Source organism: Phoenix dactylifera, chromosome 14 (genome assembly GCF_051530095.1).
Source record: "Phoenix dactylifera cultivar Ajwa chromosome 14, Ajwa_hap1_PhDact_Kaust_v1.1, whole genome shotgun sequence".
Classification (NCBI taxonomy): domain Eukaryota; kingdom Viridiplantae; phylum Streptophyta; class Magnoliopsida; order Arecales; family Arecaceae; genus Phoenix; species Phoenix dactylifera.
In genome coordinates this window covers 19,541,879-19,559,432 of record NC_143203.1, presented here as the reverse complement: position 1 = coordinate 19,559,432, position 17,554 = coordinate 19,541,879, and the positions used below count along the sequence as shown (strand labels likewise).

The 17,554-nt window shown below is 37.0% G+C and overlaps 1 protein-coding gene across 4 annotated transcripts; it reads right to left on the bottom strand.

Moving 5' to 3' along the window:
* Positions 1 to 4,243: 4,243 nt before the first annotated feature.
* Positions 4,244 to 16,818, bottom strand: LPA1 (tetratricopeptide repeat (TPR)-containing protein). 4 transcript variants are annotated; one of them, XM_089927338.1, is made up of 10 exons: positions 16,522 to 16,777; positions 16,285 to 16,405; positions 14,200 to 14,303; positions 10,191 to 10,326; positions 9,810 to 10,041; positions 8,750 to 8,907; positions 8,375 to 8,563; positions 7,318 to 7,418; positions 6,801 to 6,897; positions 4,244 to 4,721 (listed from the first exon to the last, which is right to left on the bottom strand). In XM_089927338.1, the coding sequence occupies exons 2-10, from the start codon at positions 16,285 to 16,287 to the stop codon at positions 4,647 to 4,649; spliced, it is 1,095 nt and encodes a 364-aa protein (XP_089783464.1). In that variant the 5' UTR covers positions 16,288 to 16,405; positions 16,522 to 16,777; the 3' UTR covers positions 4,244 to 4,646. The 4 variants fall into 4 exon arrangements, 3 of the variants coding, with proteins under 3 accessions (XP_089783464.1, XP_008800839.3, XP_088566395.2); XM_008802617.5 differs by lacking the exon at positions 16,285 to 16,405 and having other exon boundaries at positions 16,522 to 16,818; XR_015972908.2 differs by lacking the exons at positions 4,244 to 4,721; positions 6,801 to 6,897; positions 16,285 to 16,405 and adding an exon at positions 7,702 to 7,860 and having other exon boundaries at positions 16,522 to 16,818.
* Between the last annotated feature and the right edge of the window lie 736 nt (positions 16,819 to 17,554).

Below are 17,554 nucleotides of genomic sequence, written 5' to 3'. Positions count from 1 at the left end.
CAACCTAAAAGAGTACACTTTGAAGGGAAAAAAAATGTATTTCATCCTTTGAAGTCCCTGCAATCCTATTTATTTCATTTAGCTAGGGTGGTCTCATTGTCTTAATTCAGAGCTATCTACAGGCATCTAATGAACCAACAAAGACTTGATCATATCAGCAAGCTATGTTTTTTTTTTGGTAAACCGGCGTCTCATTACTGAGTACGCCTCGAGTAATCACAGTACAAAATGCAGGCTAGGCCCTACAGAAAAACACATGTAAAATATGATTGGCCATGCCATCTTGGCTGTAGAGAGAGAAGAAAAAGAATGAGATTGGTGGCAATCTAATTTTTATTGCACATGAACACACTTCCTGAAGGCTATGGCCTCGGATAGTTTGGTGAATCAGTGAATGGAGCAGTAGGTGGGCTGCTGATGTAGTAATTCTACCTGCCGGTTACCCCAAAAAAAAAAAACAGCCTAGTAGCTCTACTATTTTATAAAAAAATAGTTTTCCACAAAAAGGAGAGCCTACTCTTTGTGATTAAGATAACATGATGAAAAGATGAAAAGTCAACAAAAGAATCATTCAAATGGTGTTAAATTGATAGGGAGACAAAGCCCAAGACTTTCACTTTGTTTCGAGTTCAAAAATATTATTATTATTATAAAAAATTTATATAGAGATGGCAATGGATCGAATAAGCCACTATTTATACTCGCTCATACTTGTCACGGAACGAGATAGAATAAATAGAGTTAAACGAAGTGGGTTAGATGGATCAAGTCAGATAAAATTACAAAAATTATTTTTTTATATATATTATTTTTTTTTAAGAGAGAGATTTGTGAAGAGTTATATATATATATATTCAGATCAGATTCAGAAATTTTTTATCATTATGCATATCCATCCTGGATCTATTATGGTTCGGATAAAACTTGCTTTATTAAGATTAGGTAAAATCTGATCTATTAGAATCAGATTGGGTCGGATATCCGATAGGGTAGAACAAATTGTCGCCTCTAATACTGTCGGATCACAGTATCCGCAAAATTTAGCAAACTTAATGATACAAAAGAAATTAATAATCTACCAATTTTCACGCATCATAATCAAAACCATATATAGCTTTAACAACTCAAGTTCATCATGTACAAAGCATCATAATTATTACCATCAATCTTCATTTTTTTTGGTGACTTTTAATATCCATTCTTTCATACCGTAATACAGTTTCTGTCGACAGTCTCTTCAAATGGAACTTGTGACAACTAAAACACAAACATATGCCAAAGAACAAGACTGAATGATTTTCTTAGGAAAAGGGGACAAAAAAGTACAGGAATGGTTATTAAAAGCAGGCCTTTAGATCTTGCCTTTGGGGTTGTAAATGGCATCTAATCATACTAAAGGACCCGGACATTAGTGTCTTTCAAGCTCAGATGAGATAAAATAAACTTAACCTGCTAACTTGATAGTTTATTCAAAACATTTTTTTATATGTCTCTCTGTACTTATGTATGTAATAAAAAATTCTATACATACATATATATATATATATATTGCAGATGTCAATTTAATTAAAACCATAAACCAGAATTTTGCAAAAGATCACAAACATCAAACGCAATCAAGTAATAGGTTTGGATTTAGATCTTATTGTATTTGACTCTACCAGTTCTGTTTACAATTCTACTTCCCTACCTATCCTACCAAAACCTGTGTAAACAAAGTAGAATTTTTAAACTTTTTATTGGACCTGTAATTTTCTATCAACAAACTGGTTGATTTTGAATAAAACCATACTCCCAGTGGTCACATCCCTATTTCTGAAAGAGAGTGTATGCTTCTTTTTCCCATTCCTGGCTACACTTATCAAACTTAAGATTTAACAATTTTCTAAAAAATTGAGCTGCTGAGAATTCTTCTGTCTTAAAACCACCACAAATTTAATAGAAAAGTTCAATGCCACATAATGACACGAAGAGAACGTCGCATCCTTTTGAAGGATCACACAAAGATAATGTTACAAATTTTTCAGATCAATTGTTAAATATTTTGTTTGTCGATTCTTATAGATATATTTATATTCGTTTGGTTTAATTTATCCAATTTACCATAATAATTTTTTTTTTCTCTTTCAGTTTTTTTTTAAAAGCATATTAACTCTCTCCAACCCCAGGGCAAATACCCAATGTAATCAAACCCAAGGAACATTCTTTCGTCCACTCTTATTCTCCCATAAGCTGCCATTTTCGGCTGACTTGCACCTTTGTCATGTAGCTCACCAACTCTTAGACCAAATAAATAATCCAAATCCAACAACAACCACCCCTCATGGGAGGACATATACATTGACTTCCTTTCCTCTAAAAAGTTGCATACTTTCTTATTCAAAGAGAGGAAGATGACCCTTTCAAAACCTACTTTAAGTTGCAGCGTCCACATTAAGAAGAAAAGATAGCATTAAAAGATTCTATAGCTAATGTCTCTAGCTACTAAACATCTTGTTCCCAATGATTTAAAGTTTGGGTTGGTAAATGTTGTATCAGTGATATCACAAAGAAAGAGAGATCGACAACCATATCTTAGTGAAAGGATTTGGCCTAGATAAGCCTTGGTGCTTTTAATCTACCGGCCGGGTGGATGGCGAAGTGTAATAACAAAATTGACACAATTTTTGGTGGTCTTCTTATGTGCAATTGCGAGCTTAAATTAAATCATTGAGAAAATCATCTGCCAACGAAATTACCACATTATCATGGCTCCCTGTCCCTTTTGAGTTCCATCATATATTTAATCCTCAACTTATAGCAACTATATATTAGTTCTTGCTAAAATGTCCATGATGTTTAACAATTTTCGCATCCATGTAAATAATTGATTGGTGCTTTCCTGATGACCATAACATGAGATTGAACTGTCGAATCTGGAGGGTAGATTTGAGGCCTAAGCTTTCAAAGCAAAAACAAACTTAACAAGAAAAATTTGCATAACAACAAAAAATGAGTGATGTACAACTCACAAAGTTACACAAGAAAAATCGGACTACAGCATTACACAAACCAGAATGGAAATGAGGCTGATACCGATGCAATTAAGATGATTGATAATGCTGAAATAGTTGAAAGATTCAGATCAATTTAGAATTGCCTGTTTCTGAAAACAGGTGGAAAAAAAAATGCAGCTTGGTTGTCCAAATTTTTGATAGTAGGTGGATTTCTTCTGTAAAATCCCACATAAAAATGTAGTCATGACACCATATTTGGTTTGCAAAATCTCACCAAGAAAAAGCATCATTCAACAAAAGCATTTTTTTCCCAAAGTCATCGACCGACAGCATTGATCACAACAAATCATGAGATGAGTACTGAAATTATGCCAACTTGGTCAATTGGGCATATGTATATTCATATTAAATACATAATTTGTCTAGGTTTCCCCATTAAAAACCATTGAAGTTGTTGAATAAATCAGCCCTCCAAGTTCCAGAAGTTTGTTTTTGTCTTCCTCATAAAATAAGTACACCAAATAAAAGTCATCCAACCCTTGAAGAATTGTCGGATCGTAATAAGAATCACAGGAATATTTTTTTCCAAACATTACAGAAGCCTCAAACAAGAAGCCAGATTCAATGATTATTAGCCACCTACTACCTTGCATCACGAGTTAAGAAACATACAGCTAACATGTTTGAAATCTTCCAGTTGTTGTACTAGCTCCTAGTTTACTATGTCCTAGTCTTCAACCTAAACCATTAATAACTTGCTTGTATCATACTTCTCAGATACATGAAGTTTCTGACAAAAGAAATCAAAGAATCATTATATAGTCTAAATTATCTACCTTCTCTCCTAATTTTTATCTTCTTTATTTACACAATATATGAAAGTCAACCACTTTTTTTTTGTGTGTGTGTGTTGGCCGCGGCGCGGGGGGGGGGGGGGGGGGGGGGGGAAATCAATTCAATTGATCTGTCAAAGGAAATCAGTTTGCATTGCAACCTAAGAAGAGGCACTTGAGAGCCAAAAGTGGAGATAAGATTGAGAATAAATTCAATGGAGGGAACAACAAGGTGCAGTGTAAATACCAAAATAAATGAGAGGAAGAATAGACTAAGGAACAATTTGGGCCTCAAAAGGAAGTTCTTTAGAACTTTTTACTCCCTGCATTGAAGAGTACAAAAAATCATCATAACCTAATCTACCATACCTGCTGATATTACAAAGCCTGGAACATGAACAGACGCCACTCATCTTAATTGCCTGCTCCATTAACTTTTTCTCCCATTGAAAAAGAAAACAAAATAAAGTACTGCTTACACACCACTAGGATGTTTTCAATTTCCGATCAGTAAAACTGCATAGCAGTTATCTCTCAATCCATTTATCTCATCTATTTGATTGTACAGATCTAAATCTATCCATAACTTAAAAGAACTAAAGCTATCTGAGACTAGGATCATATGAAAATCTAAAAATTTGGGTTGAATTGTCATTATGATATGACTGCTCAAGAAGTTGAATACAAGAATGATGATTAAATATGTCACAAAATGAGGAGCTTCTGATGAGAGATGGCAGATGAGTATTCACTGGCAAGGCATGGTACCGGGAATGTATGTTTCCAACATGTGTGGTTCCTCAATTGTGTATATAATTCATCTTTCTAGTTTGCTGAGCAGATCTTCCAGTGGGGGCAGCTCCTTGACAATCTGTTGCCAATCAGGCATGCCCTGCAGAAAGACAATAGTATATGAAATTGGTTTGGAAGTACTTGACTATATTCAAAGCATGAGGTTTGGACTGTCTGGCATTTGCCAAAGAAAATGTTAAACATTGTGTTTCTATAATTAAATAAATCCATCATCCAGGAATAATCCATTCAATGTTCCAAGTTGTTTCATAGTAGGAAGCATGCAATCTCTTTCAGTCAATTGGAAGTTCTCAGTTCAGCAACTTCAACTTAAGACAAGCACTTATCAGTTTTCTAATTGCTGGTGTGTTAGTGCATTAGTATGCCCAAGGTTTTTAGGCATCAAATATAGAACCAGGTCACTTAGCACCAGAAATGGAAATGAAAGGAATTTGATAATACCGCAACATCATTGCCAGGTAAGATGAAAGGCCAATTATAGAGAAAATGATAAAGTCATAAAATGATAATACCTTCATTACCGGTGAATAAGTTTTTGACCCACTCTTACAGGGGAATGCTAAAAGCCATCCTATACCGAGCTAAGAACGAATGGAGCTTTGCTCTGTTTTATTTCTTTAGCTACGCATTTATGTCTCATTTCCTTGATATATAATTAATAATATAACATTTAATATGTAATATTGATAAAAGTAAAGTAACCCCTACATGAATTTTCAAATAAATGAAAAGTATTTGGCATATGGCCACCAAACAACAAATAAAGTTACCTTAAGTATTTATATATGGATTATGAAAAGTCCAACTGTCTAGGTTACAATTGGTCCCATTGAATAAACTTTCATCCATAGAAAAAATAAAAGTTGCAAATTCCTGAAACTTTGGCAACTCCAGTTCATGTAAGTTACTTTCTATCGACTCATACTCTAATTTTATCACACATCAGCCTTAACATTATCCCATCAGTGATGCTTATCTTCATGCATTTGATCCCAATATATTCTCTAATATATCAATCCATATTACATTTATCTCAAAAAAAACACCCTTCAAGTTTCAAAGGCATGCAGTTCAAAGAAATGTCTTTCTATTGTCAACTCTTCTGTTGTGGTTGATCCCGAGATTTTCATATGACTAGCAAATTATTTCTTGAACCTCAAGGTTTACCAAGGCCTCATTTTTACTTACATTTCATTTATTACTTCTCTAGTTTCCACCTCTTTGTATGAATTTTAATCTTTCTTAACCTTGCCTTATTCCTTATATCTAGCAATTCCGACAATTTTTTCATCTCAATATGTAATATAATTATTTACAGATAACATAGAATGCAACATTTCCTCTTAAGCATTGATGTCAGGTCCTTATGGCAAGTGTACAGAGATGAAGGCTTTAGGATGTCTTTAGTAGAATCTCATCATGACTAGAAAATAAATTGTTCCGCACAACTATTTCTAAAACTTATCATTGTTCTTTTATCCATTTTCTGAAAGATCTTAATATATCATGATGTCATCCTTTAAACATTCACCAGAACGCCTCTTGTTAATGGGCCAGGCTTGGGCACAGGTAATGCCAAATTTGAATGGGCCCGGCCTGAAGCTTGACGGTAAATAAATATTGTTTAGGCCTGAGGCCCAGCCCATGATGAGCTATGTAACAAATGTTTTCTACAAGTAAATAGCAACTGTATGTGTTGATTTTTACCATTCTACTGGAGCATTCCATTAGTTGCTCACCAAGAAATTATCCACCATGCTTAATTTCTGAACATAGAGCCTTTTTTTTTTGAGAGAGAGAGAAAAACACAATATATGTCAAAATCAATGGTCAGAGATTTTATAAGCTTCAAAAGAGGAACTGCTACATAATGGTTTCAGACATGTTCCTGAACAAAAAATCCATTCCCCCTTCCACTTCCGTTCCTCGTGCCTCTTTGGACTAAGATTAAACATAATGTGTGACATTTCTAAACCTAAAGCCCAGCTTCTATGATTTGAAGAAGGATGAATTAGTCTACAACCATAACTAGAACAACTCCAACACACTGACTTGGATATTCTAAAGTATTTTACGCATGATGTAAACATAGTTTGCACATGAATATATGAGAATGTAAGAACATACTTACCAAGGGAATTTTAGTGCATGAACTTACCTTTCCTGATCTTCGAACACGGCCATCTAGACGTAGAATTATGTAAACATCATCACCAGGAGTAACACCCTCTGATTTTTGTTGATCACGTATCCACCTGAAGAACCAAAATAAAATTAAATTTACAAAAATAAACTACTGAGAATTGTAGGCATATGAGTCTATCTAAAACATTCTACCTTTATTTTCTTTGTGAAGCCCGGCAAAGAATGTTCAATAAAAAGTATCAATTGACAAACTTTAATGCAGAAGTCGTTTTGGCATACCCTTTAATCCAGGATTGGATAGCCCATGAAGGCATGAACTAATGAATTAGGATGATAGTCATGTATCCCTTAATCTTCTACTTTGAATCAACAAATTTAGGTACATCATAACATGGAAACTTCCATAACTCTAAGTCAAAGGCACAGACAACTATTCTAAATATAGTGATGTTAGTTATAAACTTAACTCTTATCCAGCAAAAATGTAATATATCTTTAAGAAATTGGTAAACAAGTGAAAGGAACTTAACCTTTGCCATTCATTAGGTGATACAATCTCAGCTTTGAAGCGCACTTCAGATTTCAGGCGTGTTTTTGCAACTATAGATTGAGTTCGCTTTTCAAAGTCCTCCTATGAAGATATGCAATCATGTTGTAGAGTCAACATGTATACAAATTATTAATTCCAAGAATTATAAATATTTGAAATTAATAGAATTAAAAGGAAAAGTCACTATGTAGAACTTTTAGCAATATCAAGTTGCTGTTAGAGCTTGCTTACTACTAAATATGGAGCATAAGCATTTAGAAAACATGTTAAAGATTGAATACCTCAATTACGATAAAATTAAAAAGAACCAACAAGTTTGAGATGGAAGCAAATCAATCAAAAAAAATTAAATAAATAAATAAACCATGACATTGAAATAGTGAAGCAGCTCATATGATGAACTCTAAGTCCAAAAATGGACTCCGATGCTTATCATCATCTCTATGTGTTTGCTGATTATCATTCACCGGCAAATCCCAGTACCAGACAAGCGATCAATCAGAAAGATAGGCCTGCAGACAAACTGATAACAAATTTAAATTATTATATGAAGAGTTCATATGATTGGCCTCATTAAGCTGCTCGCATTCATCAATATTCAATTTCAATAGAATGCCCCACTTTGTAAAATATTCAGCATCATATAAGGCTATTTCAGTCACATAAAAGAGGGTACTACATATTGCTGAGACTCAGCATTTCAACATTAAAGAACACCCAAAAAAAAAACAGAAGCTCAGGTAGCTGAGAAACCAGAAATCAATAGATTCGGCATCAATAAATGCTAAACAAGTAAGAAAATAAAGCAAACAAAATGAAGTCAGCTGAGATTATGCAATTGACAGGTAACTGTTAATACCAACTATCAGGTCCTACAGTTAATAACTTTGTGCATTGCTACTGCATCAGGAACAATATGGATATGCTCAAATAAACCGAACATCTTTCACTAGACCAACAGGAAGTTTTTGTGTATGAGAGTCTCAATAGTAAATATATATATGCTGCATGAAGTACAAGAAAGCAATGAATCTAACCCCAATAGAAGGAACAGAGGCAGCAGCTTTTGAAGGAAGACCAAAGCCTTTTTTCTCAACAGAAGTTCGTCTGTAGTCACCCCAGATAACAGGAATCAGAAGAACACCCCGTTTAAGCAGTTCAGTTCGGAATCTCTCAGCCTTTTCAATAGCTCTAGACACTGTCTCCTTATTCCCTGCCAGAATAACCTAAAATTTTTCTTACACCAGAACTCAGATAGGAATTTAAAATGCAATCAAGGCAAAACATGTCAAATTAATGTAGTTGCAAAAAAAAGGGTAAGCAAGTACATCCAGTAAACTGAAAAGGCAAGAGAATGTCTAAGTTGATTTATGATCAACGGGTGGTAAGAAAGAAGCAAAAGTGATACTAACTGGCCTAGCAGTGTCTCGGAGTTGCACGAGTTCAACAATCCTATTGGTTGAAAGGCGCACAGGCAATCTCGAGAGAGTCTCATCTCGTGAAATCTGAGCAATCTGTTCCTCTTCTTTTCTATTGTCCCAGATGAACAATGCCACAAGAACAATGATGCCTACAGAGTGCTGATTCAAAAGCTTGATCAGTCTAAGAAATTAACAGAGTACCAGGATGAATTCAAAATGAAAATTCGCATGCAAGATCTAATCACATAACAAGATTAAGGTTTGACTTGATTCTGAATTATTTATGAAAGAATAAGGCCTCAGTTATGAAAGATGTAAGCAACAATTTGCAGATGAGGGAAAGAAAAGACAATGAATAAATGATAAAATGTCCTACAGAGAATTCCACAGACCACAAAAATGTCAGTTTGAGAGAGTTTTCTTATTTATTTATTTATTTATTTTGGGGGGGTTGGGGGGGGGGGGGGGGGGGGGGGGGGTGGGGTTAAAATATCAAAGCATGAGTTGGAAGATACATGCCTCAGTAAAATTTTTGATCCTCGAGACTCCAGTGAATCCAAACAGTATTGGTAAAATGGAGAGCAGCAAGAAGAGTTCTACAATGCCTACTAATCCCCCGCGTACTACTCCATTTAACCGAAATTTGCATGGTTCCAATTATATGGAATTAATAGGAAAAAATAAATAAAAGGAAATCACCAAAATATATTAAAAATATGATTAAAGTGAATAGGGTAACCTAGCAGTTGCATGACATTATAGAACAAGTTATAAGTACAATGAGCATTTGAAGGATTAGTTTATGCTAGTACTAATTGTTAAAAGTAGCAAACAAGTATAAACTCAAGCATTTTAATTGTGAAAACTGAAAAGTATGAATAGTTAAGATTAATGCAACCTAGAAAGAAAAAACATCATTTAATGGCACAAACAACCAATTAATTGTCTAGAACTTTTTGCTCCACCATGCTCTAGTATATGCTTTATCACAGCATACACCGAGTAGACCAAATATGTGCTAAATAATATTATAGGATATATGTTCATTCACCTCCAATGTTAATGGCAGCATTTCCAGCAGTCTCCCAGATATCAGGAGCATCATCACCACCTTTAATTGCACGAAGGAGTCTGGGAACAGTAAAAAACATTGAAATTCCTGCAGCAGCTGTAAGTGCCACATAGAAGAATCTTCTAACACCACGAAATGGTGCCTGAACTTCACTAATAAGTTTGAGGTCTCTTCGAAATCCATATCCTATATCTTCACCTCCCAGCCTGGCCTAACAAACCAACAAATACAGATAAGCAGAAATTTTCCCACAAAAGGTGAAAAATACTGCAGCTAAAGATGAACTGATCTATTCATGGATATGCCAAGCCAAAGGAATAGACAGATACTGCAAATAGGCAATGGCAATGGCAATGCAACCTCTTCCTGTAATTCCTTAAATTCCGGCAAAGCTCTAAATGAGGCTAAGTCAGGATCGTTGAGAATAGTGCCGAACTTGAGATTGTAATCTCGCAAAGCAGTTCGCAAACATTCTGCAGCTTTCCTACCTTCCCCTCTGCCACAATAAATATATATAGATAGATTCATGAAAATAAATGAAGTACAACAATTTTCAAATTATAATTTAAAGAAGCTAACATATAACATTTCTCCTTCCAGCAGTTAGTTAGAGTAGTAATGGTAACTATCACGAAACACCTTCCTTCTGTTTCAACAAATGAAAGGTATCATGTGATTAAAAGTTCAAGTAGTCTCATAACCTGTTGCTAAAGAACTAAATACATCATAAGGAGCCCCCTGTTGGTTATTTGGAAGGCTCACAAGCTTGAAAAAGCCATTAGACGATAGAGTTTGTATTAGTGAATACTAAGTATTAGGTTGATTTCTTTCCTAGAAAAAAAGTGGCTTTTTACTGATCAGAAAACAAATGACCAAAATGGAGAATTACTGCAGAGAGGCACCTTCTATCTAAGGCATATTAGCAGTCTCCAACAGCATAACCAATCCTAAATGACAAAACCAAAAATGTAAGTTAACGACCTAAAGAGGAAATACATGATAATCGATCTGGCTCAGCAAAGCCTGTCAATTAGCAGATAAACAGCAGCACACAGGTTGTCATTTCCATTATCACGAAACAAGCCTCCAGATCATGCTCTCAGAGGATATGAAATTCACCCCCGCAAGGAACATACCTTATTTTCTGGTAAGTTATACTGCACAATAACCGTCCATCAGATTTTTCTGGCTTCAAATTTTTGTTCTATATATCTCCTTCCATGGCAGCAAACCAAAGCATGAAATGTCACTCTGCAAATTATCGTTATTATATCCTAACATGACCAAGAAAAGTTTAAAACTCAAATTCCATATCATCCACTTATGACCTGCACCATGGAAGAAGGTGATCGGACATCTCACCATTTTGCACTAGACTGTTAATATCTGTCAACCCTCTTTTTCAAGTTATCAATCTGTTGCATGAAGCCACAATCCATAATCAAGTTTTAGTTTCCAATGAAAAATCCAGCATTCATTTCCTTGTCCAGCTAGATTGTAAGCCAGTGCACTGTTCATTTCCTTATGAAGAGTTAGCTTTACTTGACATCCTTGAAGCAATCATGTGCAGAATAGAATACTCCTTAGGCTGTGCCTGGAAGGCCAATAAAATCGGGATAAAGACTGTTATCTCAACTTATCCCACCAAACAGCCAAAATAGGTATCAGAATTGGCAATCCCCGATAGTTCGATCAAATCTGGGATATCTCAATATCAGCTGTTCCACATGCATTCTGGAATGGAGCTATCCCAGCCATTTGGTCCCACCAGATTTTTCGAAATGACAAAAAGCAAGGTATTAAGTACTGATTTCCATACCCGCATGGTACACCCCATACCGAGTGTAGGTACCAAGCGATGTGTTGGTACTTGGTACCATACATCCTGTTGTACCGACATACAAGGGTGCATTGGGTACTAGATCCCCACCAATATGGTACGGTATTGCCCAATTCGGATCAATATGCTCCAGTATGTAAATCCTTGACTAATAGCAAACTTGGCTAGCAAAAAAGTAACAACAAAGATAGGGACATATTTGTCTTTTTAACAAAAGTGACTGCAATATTATCAGCTTTACTTTGGTACTTTGTAATTATTAAATGGGGATAAGAACACTTTATTCAAACAGAAATAAGACTTATCCAGGAATTAAATACACCTATGGAGGATAAAAAAGAATGTTTTATGAAAATTTCCTATTCCTTTTGCAAGCACGAACGCAGTACACTCTCAGTTCTGTCTCTTCATAGCCATTGGATAGTAGAATCACTTCAAATACCAAGCAATCTGTGATAAGTAACAAAGATTCATGCTAGGTACTGAATAAGTATTATGCTCCTCACCAAGCAAAAGCAAAGATACCTAAAGGCACTTTCAGAGTCTAGAAAGTTATAAAACTACAATTGCAGTGTCATGCATTGAATGCAAAGACTACACCAGATCAAGGTAAAGAAAAGTTGTCATTGAGAGAGTCACTTCATGACTACTAAATTTTGTACTTTTCTGCTACAAAGTTGACACCAAGGCATGCTGAACCGGCCGGAACCAGTCCGTTCAGCCTATACTGAACCGGTGCCGACGAGCACCGGTACGGTACAGCGTATAAAAACGGTTCCGACCCAAACTGGGTCGGAATCGTTTGGTTCCGTATTTGTACCGGTGCGAATCGGGCCGGTTCGCGCCGGTACAAGCCGGTACGGGTGCGAACCGGGCCGGTTCGCACCGGTCCAAGTACATTTTTCCTGCGCATGAGCGCGCGGGGAAGAGCGCACGCACGCAGGGCAGCGCGCCCCGCGTGCGGGGAAGAGTGCCCACGTTGCTGGAGCCCGCGTGGGCCTCTTAATGCCACAGAGTGGCATTTAAAGCCACTCTGTGGCATTATACGCGTCCGTGCGGAAGCGGTAATTTTTTTTTGGGAAACGCGCGCGGACGCGCAAGCGGAGAACGCGCGCCCCCGCGCGATTCCCCGCGCAGGAATCGCGCCCCCGCGCGATTCCCCGCGCAGGAATCGCGCCCGCGCGCGGTTCCCCGCGCGGGGCACCGTGCCCACGCGGGCTGCCAGCCCGCGTGGGCCATTTAATGCCACTCTGTGGCATTTAACGCATCCGTGCGCGTCCGCGGACGCGCGCGAACGCGTTGTTTTTTTTTTTTTGATGTCCGCGCGCGCGCGGCTCTGGTTCGGTACCGGTTCCAAGCCGGTACCGAACCGGAACCGTACCCGTGCCGGTGCTCACCGGTACGCCGGTACGGTCGGTCCGGCGAACCTTGGTTAACACCTTCGCAAAAGATGCATATTAGGATATTCCTACAATCCCTCAAACAGTCACCCCGCACCCTTGACGCTTCATCAAGAGCAGCAATCTATAGCTATAGCAGAAGGATAGTTTCTCTCCAAATTTTCACTGCCTTTACCATCCAATATTGCTTGCCTTCCTGCTCATAGTTCTTGTATTTTAATCATCAAAATAATTCTTTTACTGACTTAGAAGTATTCAAAGTTTATAATATCCAATGATCTGTTAAATTATTTACAGAAAGTTCTAATTTTATCTTGATATATAGTATCAGCACTTGCCTCTTGGACAATGCCCCCCATCACCCCTTTACCTTTCCAAGAATGAATCCATCTTGTCTTTTTATTTATTTTAGTTCCTTCCTCCCTCTCTTCCCTAAAAATTTGCCTCATTTTTTTTCCTCTACTCCATCCACAAGGCAAGTGCATTGGGCATGGTAAATAGTAGTGTTTTACAGTGCAAACAAGATAATAGCTGCACTGTGGTATTTTGATCCTTAAAACCAAAGAAGTACAAATACCCTTTCTTTCTAGATTTATCCAGCTTTTTTTTGTGTGTGTGTGTGTGTGTGTGTGTCTGTGTAAGAAGCACAAATGCATTTTCTGCCATTATGTACCAAGATGATACAAATGATAGATGACATCACAAAACAACTTCGAAAAGAAAAAAAAAAGAGCTACTGTCAGCAACAGAAAGACCCACACAAAATTACTAAATTTGCTTCTATGAACAGACATAATAGTAATATCATCAGTTTTCAAATATATAAGGTTGAAGAAAGAAAAAAAAAAAAACCTTTAATTTGCAGATTGTTGCTTCAAATTCTTGCTAGTTTACCCTTTTCAGAAAACTATAGCAAAACAATTGGTCCAATTCCCTTCCTAATCGGACTCATCCCCCTTTTTTTCAAAAAGTTTTACACAAAACACAACAGAACATAAGTCATACTAGTTGAAGTAAGTGTTCTTATAATAGCTTACCAAACTTAATGATAACATCTCGAAAAGAAAATAAAAAGAAGCCTTATCTGCTACTATAACATACTTATAGGAGATGAGATAGACGTTCTTACCTGTATGCATGGCAGCAGGCTTTGTTATACAGTGCTGCTTGAGCTTCAATGGGTTTTGGATTCAAAGAAAGTGCATTTTCAAACTGCATGAGAGCATCCTTTACCTATCACATTCACAAACATTGAGGCATTTAAAAAAAGTAGTGAGATATATGAGAACCAAAGGAAATTACATTATTTGCTCATATAAGATGTTCATTGTTCGGGGATCTAGTCAATGAAAGAAAGGCACAATGCATTTCATCAGCATCGATCAAACAACTGAATATTGGTGAAGACCAGTTGGATGTTTGCTCCTTGTTACTTTAATCATCAAGGCCCTTGTTCTACCAATGCGCAGAGTTAGGTCTCATCTGAAGTTCTTGACACTATCCTCTCCTGGTATTCTTCCTAAATAGTCTTGTCCTCACAGGCATGAGTAAAATGATGTTGCTGAGAGGAAGCGTCAGTGCAATCATGAGACAACTCATGTGCTCCTCATTTCAGCTGTCATGTCTTCTCATTTCTTGGTTAAATTTAATCCCTCATCCACCTATTTCTACAAAACTAGTCCTTCCATTATTCTTACAAGGTGCACATCATATCAGTGTTTTTATTCTCCTCCTCTTAAGGATGTCTATGCACTTTAGGCTGTACCTCTTTTTTTTCCCAGCCTTTTGATGAACAAGCTAAGCTTCCACTTGAGTTACTAAACAGGTCATCTCAAAGTTCCTAATATATGGTTGTATACTTGTATCCTTGTTACATTACCTTCAGTCTGCACATCTATATCTTGAGCTATGTTACCTTCTCCAAGGGAGTGGCCTTCCATAAAAAATTTTGACCAGTACATTCTTCATAATTTTTTTTTTCAGTGTCTATTCTTCATTAAGTCACTAAACTCCGTCCTTTTAGTTATGGGTCCGTTTGCTATGATACTTTTGATCAGTGCTTTCATATCTCAATGTATGTCACCATTGCCTGAGAAGTGTCCTACCACACAACCTTTGTCTAGCATCTACCTTTCGTAAAGCTTCCCAAGCTTCCTATTTTTTATTGTGGCTCCATCTGTCCTCTCATAACCCTTTCCTCTTTTCTTTCCTTCCAATTTTGCTCCTACACTTATCGATTCTTTTGTACTTGGTCTAAAGTGTTCCTGTATTTCTACTAGCTTCCTTAAATCATTTATTTTTACTTTTGTCAACTTATGGCATCTCTTGATTCCTCGTCCACTATAGAGGATTAGTAAACAATCTTTCTTCTTCTCCCATGACATATCTCTCCAGCTACATGTCACAGGTTACTAGGAGTTTGGTTTGGCCCTGCAAAATGACCACAGCATCATCCCTAGCAACAGATGCAGCAATCCCTACTCATTATAATTGGCTCAATACTGTCTCTTACTCTACATAATTACAATATATCATTGCAATTTTTAGTGCCCATGAGAAACCTCATTCTTACAACAAAGTAGTTAAGCATCCATATTTAAAGATAGCAATGGACAACAAGCTTCAAGTGCTCCAGCACATTTACACTATGATCATGTTCCCCCCTCTAACTCTCCTCTCACTAATTGTCAATCAATGTACTCAAATGGTCACATCAACACTACATAGCCTATTTAATTACCCCAGATTTTATTTTAGCATAACATCAAATTTATTGCAGCATTTGAATGAGTGATCATGTGGAGAATGCAATCATTTGTTAGTTCAATTATCATTAGGCATAAGGGTTGTTCAAGACTGACCACACTATACAATATTGTTCATGTGCATATTATGTATTGGGAACCAATGTCCTGCATGAGCAATCATGGCGTGCGATACCATAATTCATATTAGCACTTGCTCCTCAAGCTTCCAAAAATTTTTATTGGACAGAAATAAAAAAAATTATGATAATACTGAGCATGAGTTTAAATTTGTAAGCATCATTTCCACTCCAAAATTCAGATAACTTGCATGACCAAATCAGCTGAAATAATAGTGGATCATGCAACCTAACTTCCAGAAGCCATAACTGTCAAAACATACAAAGAAATTGCTACAGTCATTTGTTGCAATCAAGCTCTCAATATCTAGACTTTATCCAAATTCACACCATTTGGGGGTTCAATAAATGGTTTTGCCACCGCCAATGCTCAGAGTGGCAACCAAAAACTCAAGAGCAACGATCTTTTTAACTGATCACAATTCCTAAATGCTCCCTGCAGATACAAAGTCTGGCGCAGAAGATTCCCCCGCACCAAAGTGTCAATTTACTCTAATCTTAAAAAATGGAGCATTAAACGTGCTTACGAGACGAGAATCAAATCGAGGGATGAGTTGGCGTTCTTACCCTTCCTTTGGAGAAAAGGGAAAGGCCCAAGTTGACACAAGACTCGGCGGTCTGAGCGCTGGTTTCCGAGGAGGGAGACGGCGGAGAGGAGGAGGAGGCCACGAGGACGAGACGACTCTTTTGGGATCTGAGACAAGGTCTATAGGAGGACAAGGCTCGTGACCCTGGGCAGCAAAGGAGCTGCTGGTGGAGGCCAATAGCGGCCATCGCCATGGGAGCGAGCGAGCGAGAGAGAGAAAGGACAAAAAAAGGAGGCAGTTTTGGTGGTGAGAGCGCGAGTCGCTAATTATATTACTCCCGTTATCCGGAAAAGGTTACAGCCTTATCTTGCACCACGTTATCAAATTCCTGTCAGCCGTTTGATCCCTTGCATCCATCCGATTCCCTTACCGCGGGAATGAGAAATTTGTAACGGCTAGCTTGCACCTAGGGCATCTAAATCGTAGATTTGGTTCAGGTCAGCAAGAACCCAAACTACTAAAATCTTCGATCCATTTCCAAATCATTTATAATCAAATTAAAAATATAAATATAAAATCCATACGCAATCCATTTATCTTATCGACCTATATCCAGCCCGCCAACTCAAGTAAGTTAATAATATATCCTAATAAATGAAAATAAAATATCATAGAGAAGAGGGACTTAGAATTGGCATCAAATTAACACAAGAAAGTAAGGAAAAGAAACCAAAATGGAGAAAAGAATATGATAGATCTTAAACATAATATTCTCTTCACTTTTCTTTTCAATATTTTTTTTTTAGCATCAATAATGTGTTCTTCCAAATCATCAAACCGTCGATAGGCTATAGCTTAGGAATAAGTTTTCAGCGCTCATTCATTTCTCATTGGATCAAAAGGATCTCAGCTTCCAATTATAAAAGATCCTCGTCCAAACCCATTTATTAGGTGGGTTCTCAGCTCCATGTCAAAAATTTGCCATCCCTAGTCGTATCACTAACTCCATCATACCTGGCTTATTCCAAGCCTATTGAATTGGAAAGTTGCAGGCAGAAAGCAGCCAAAATCTA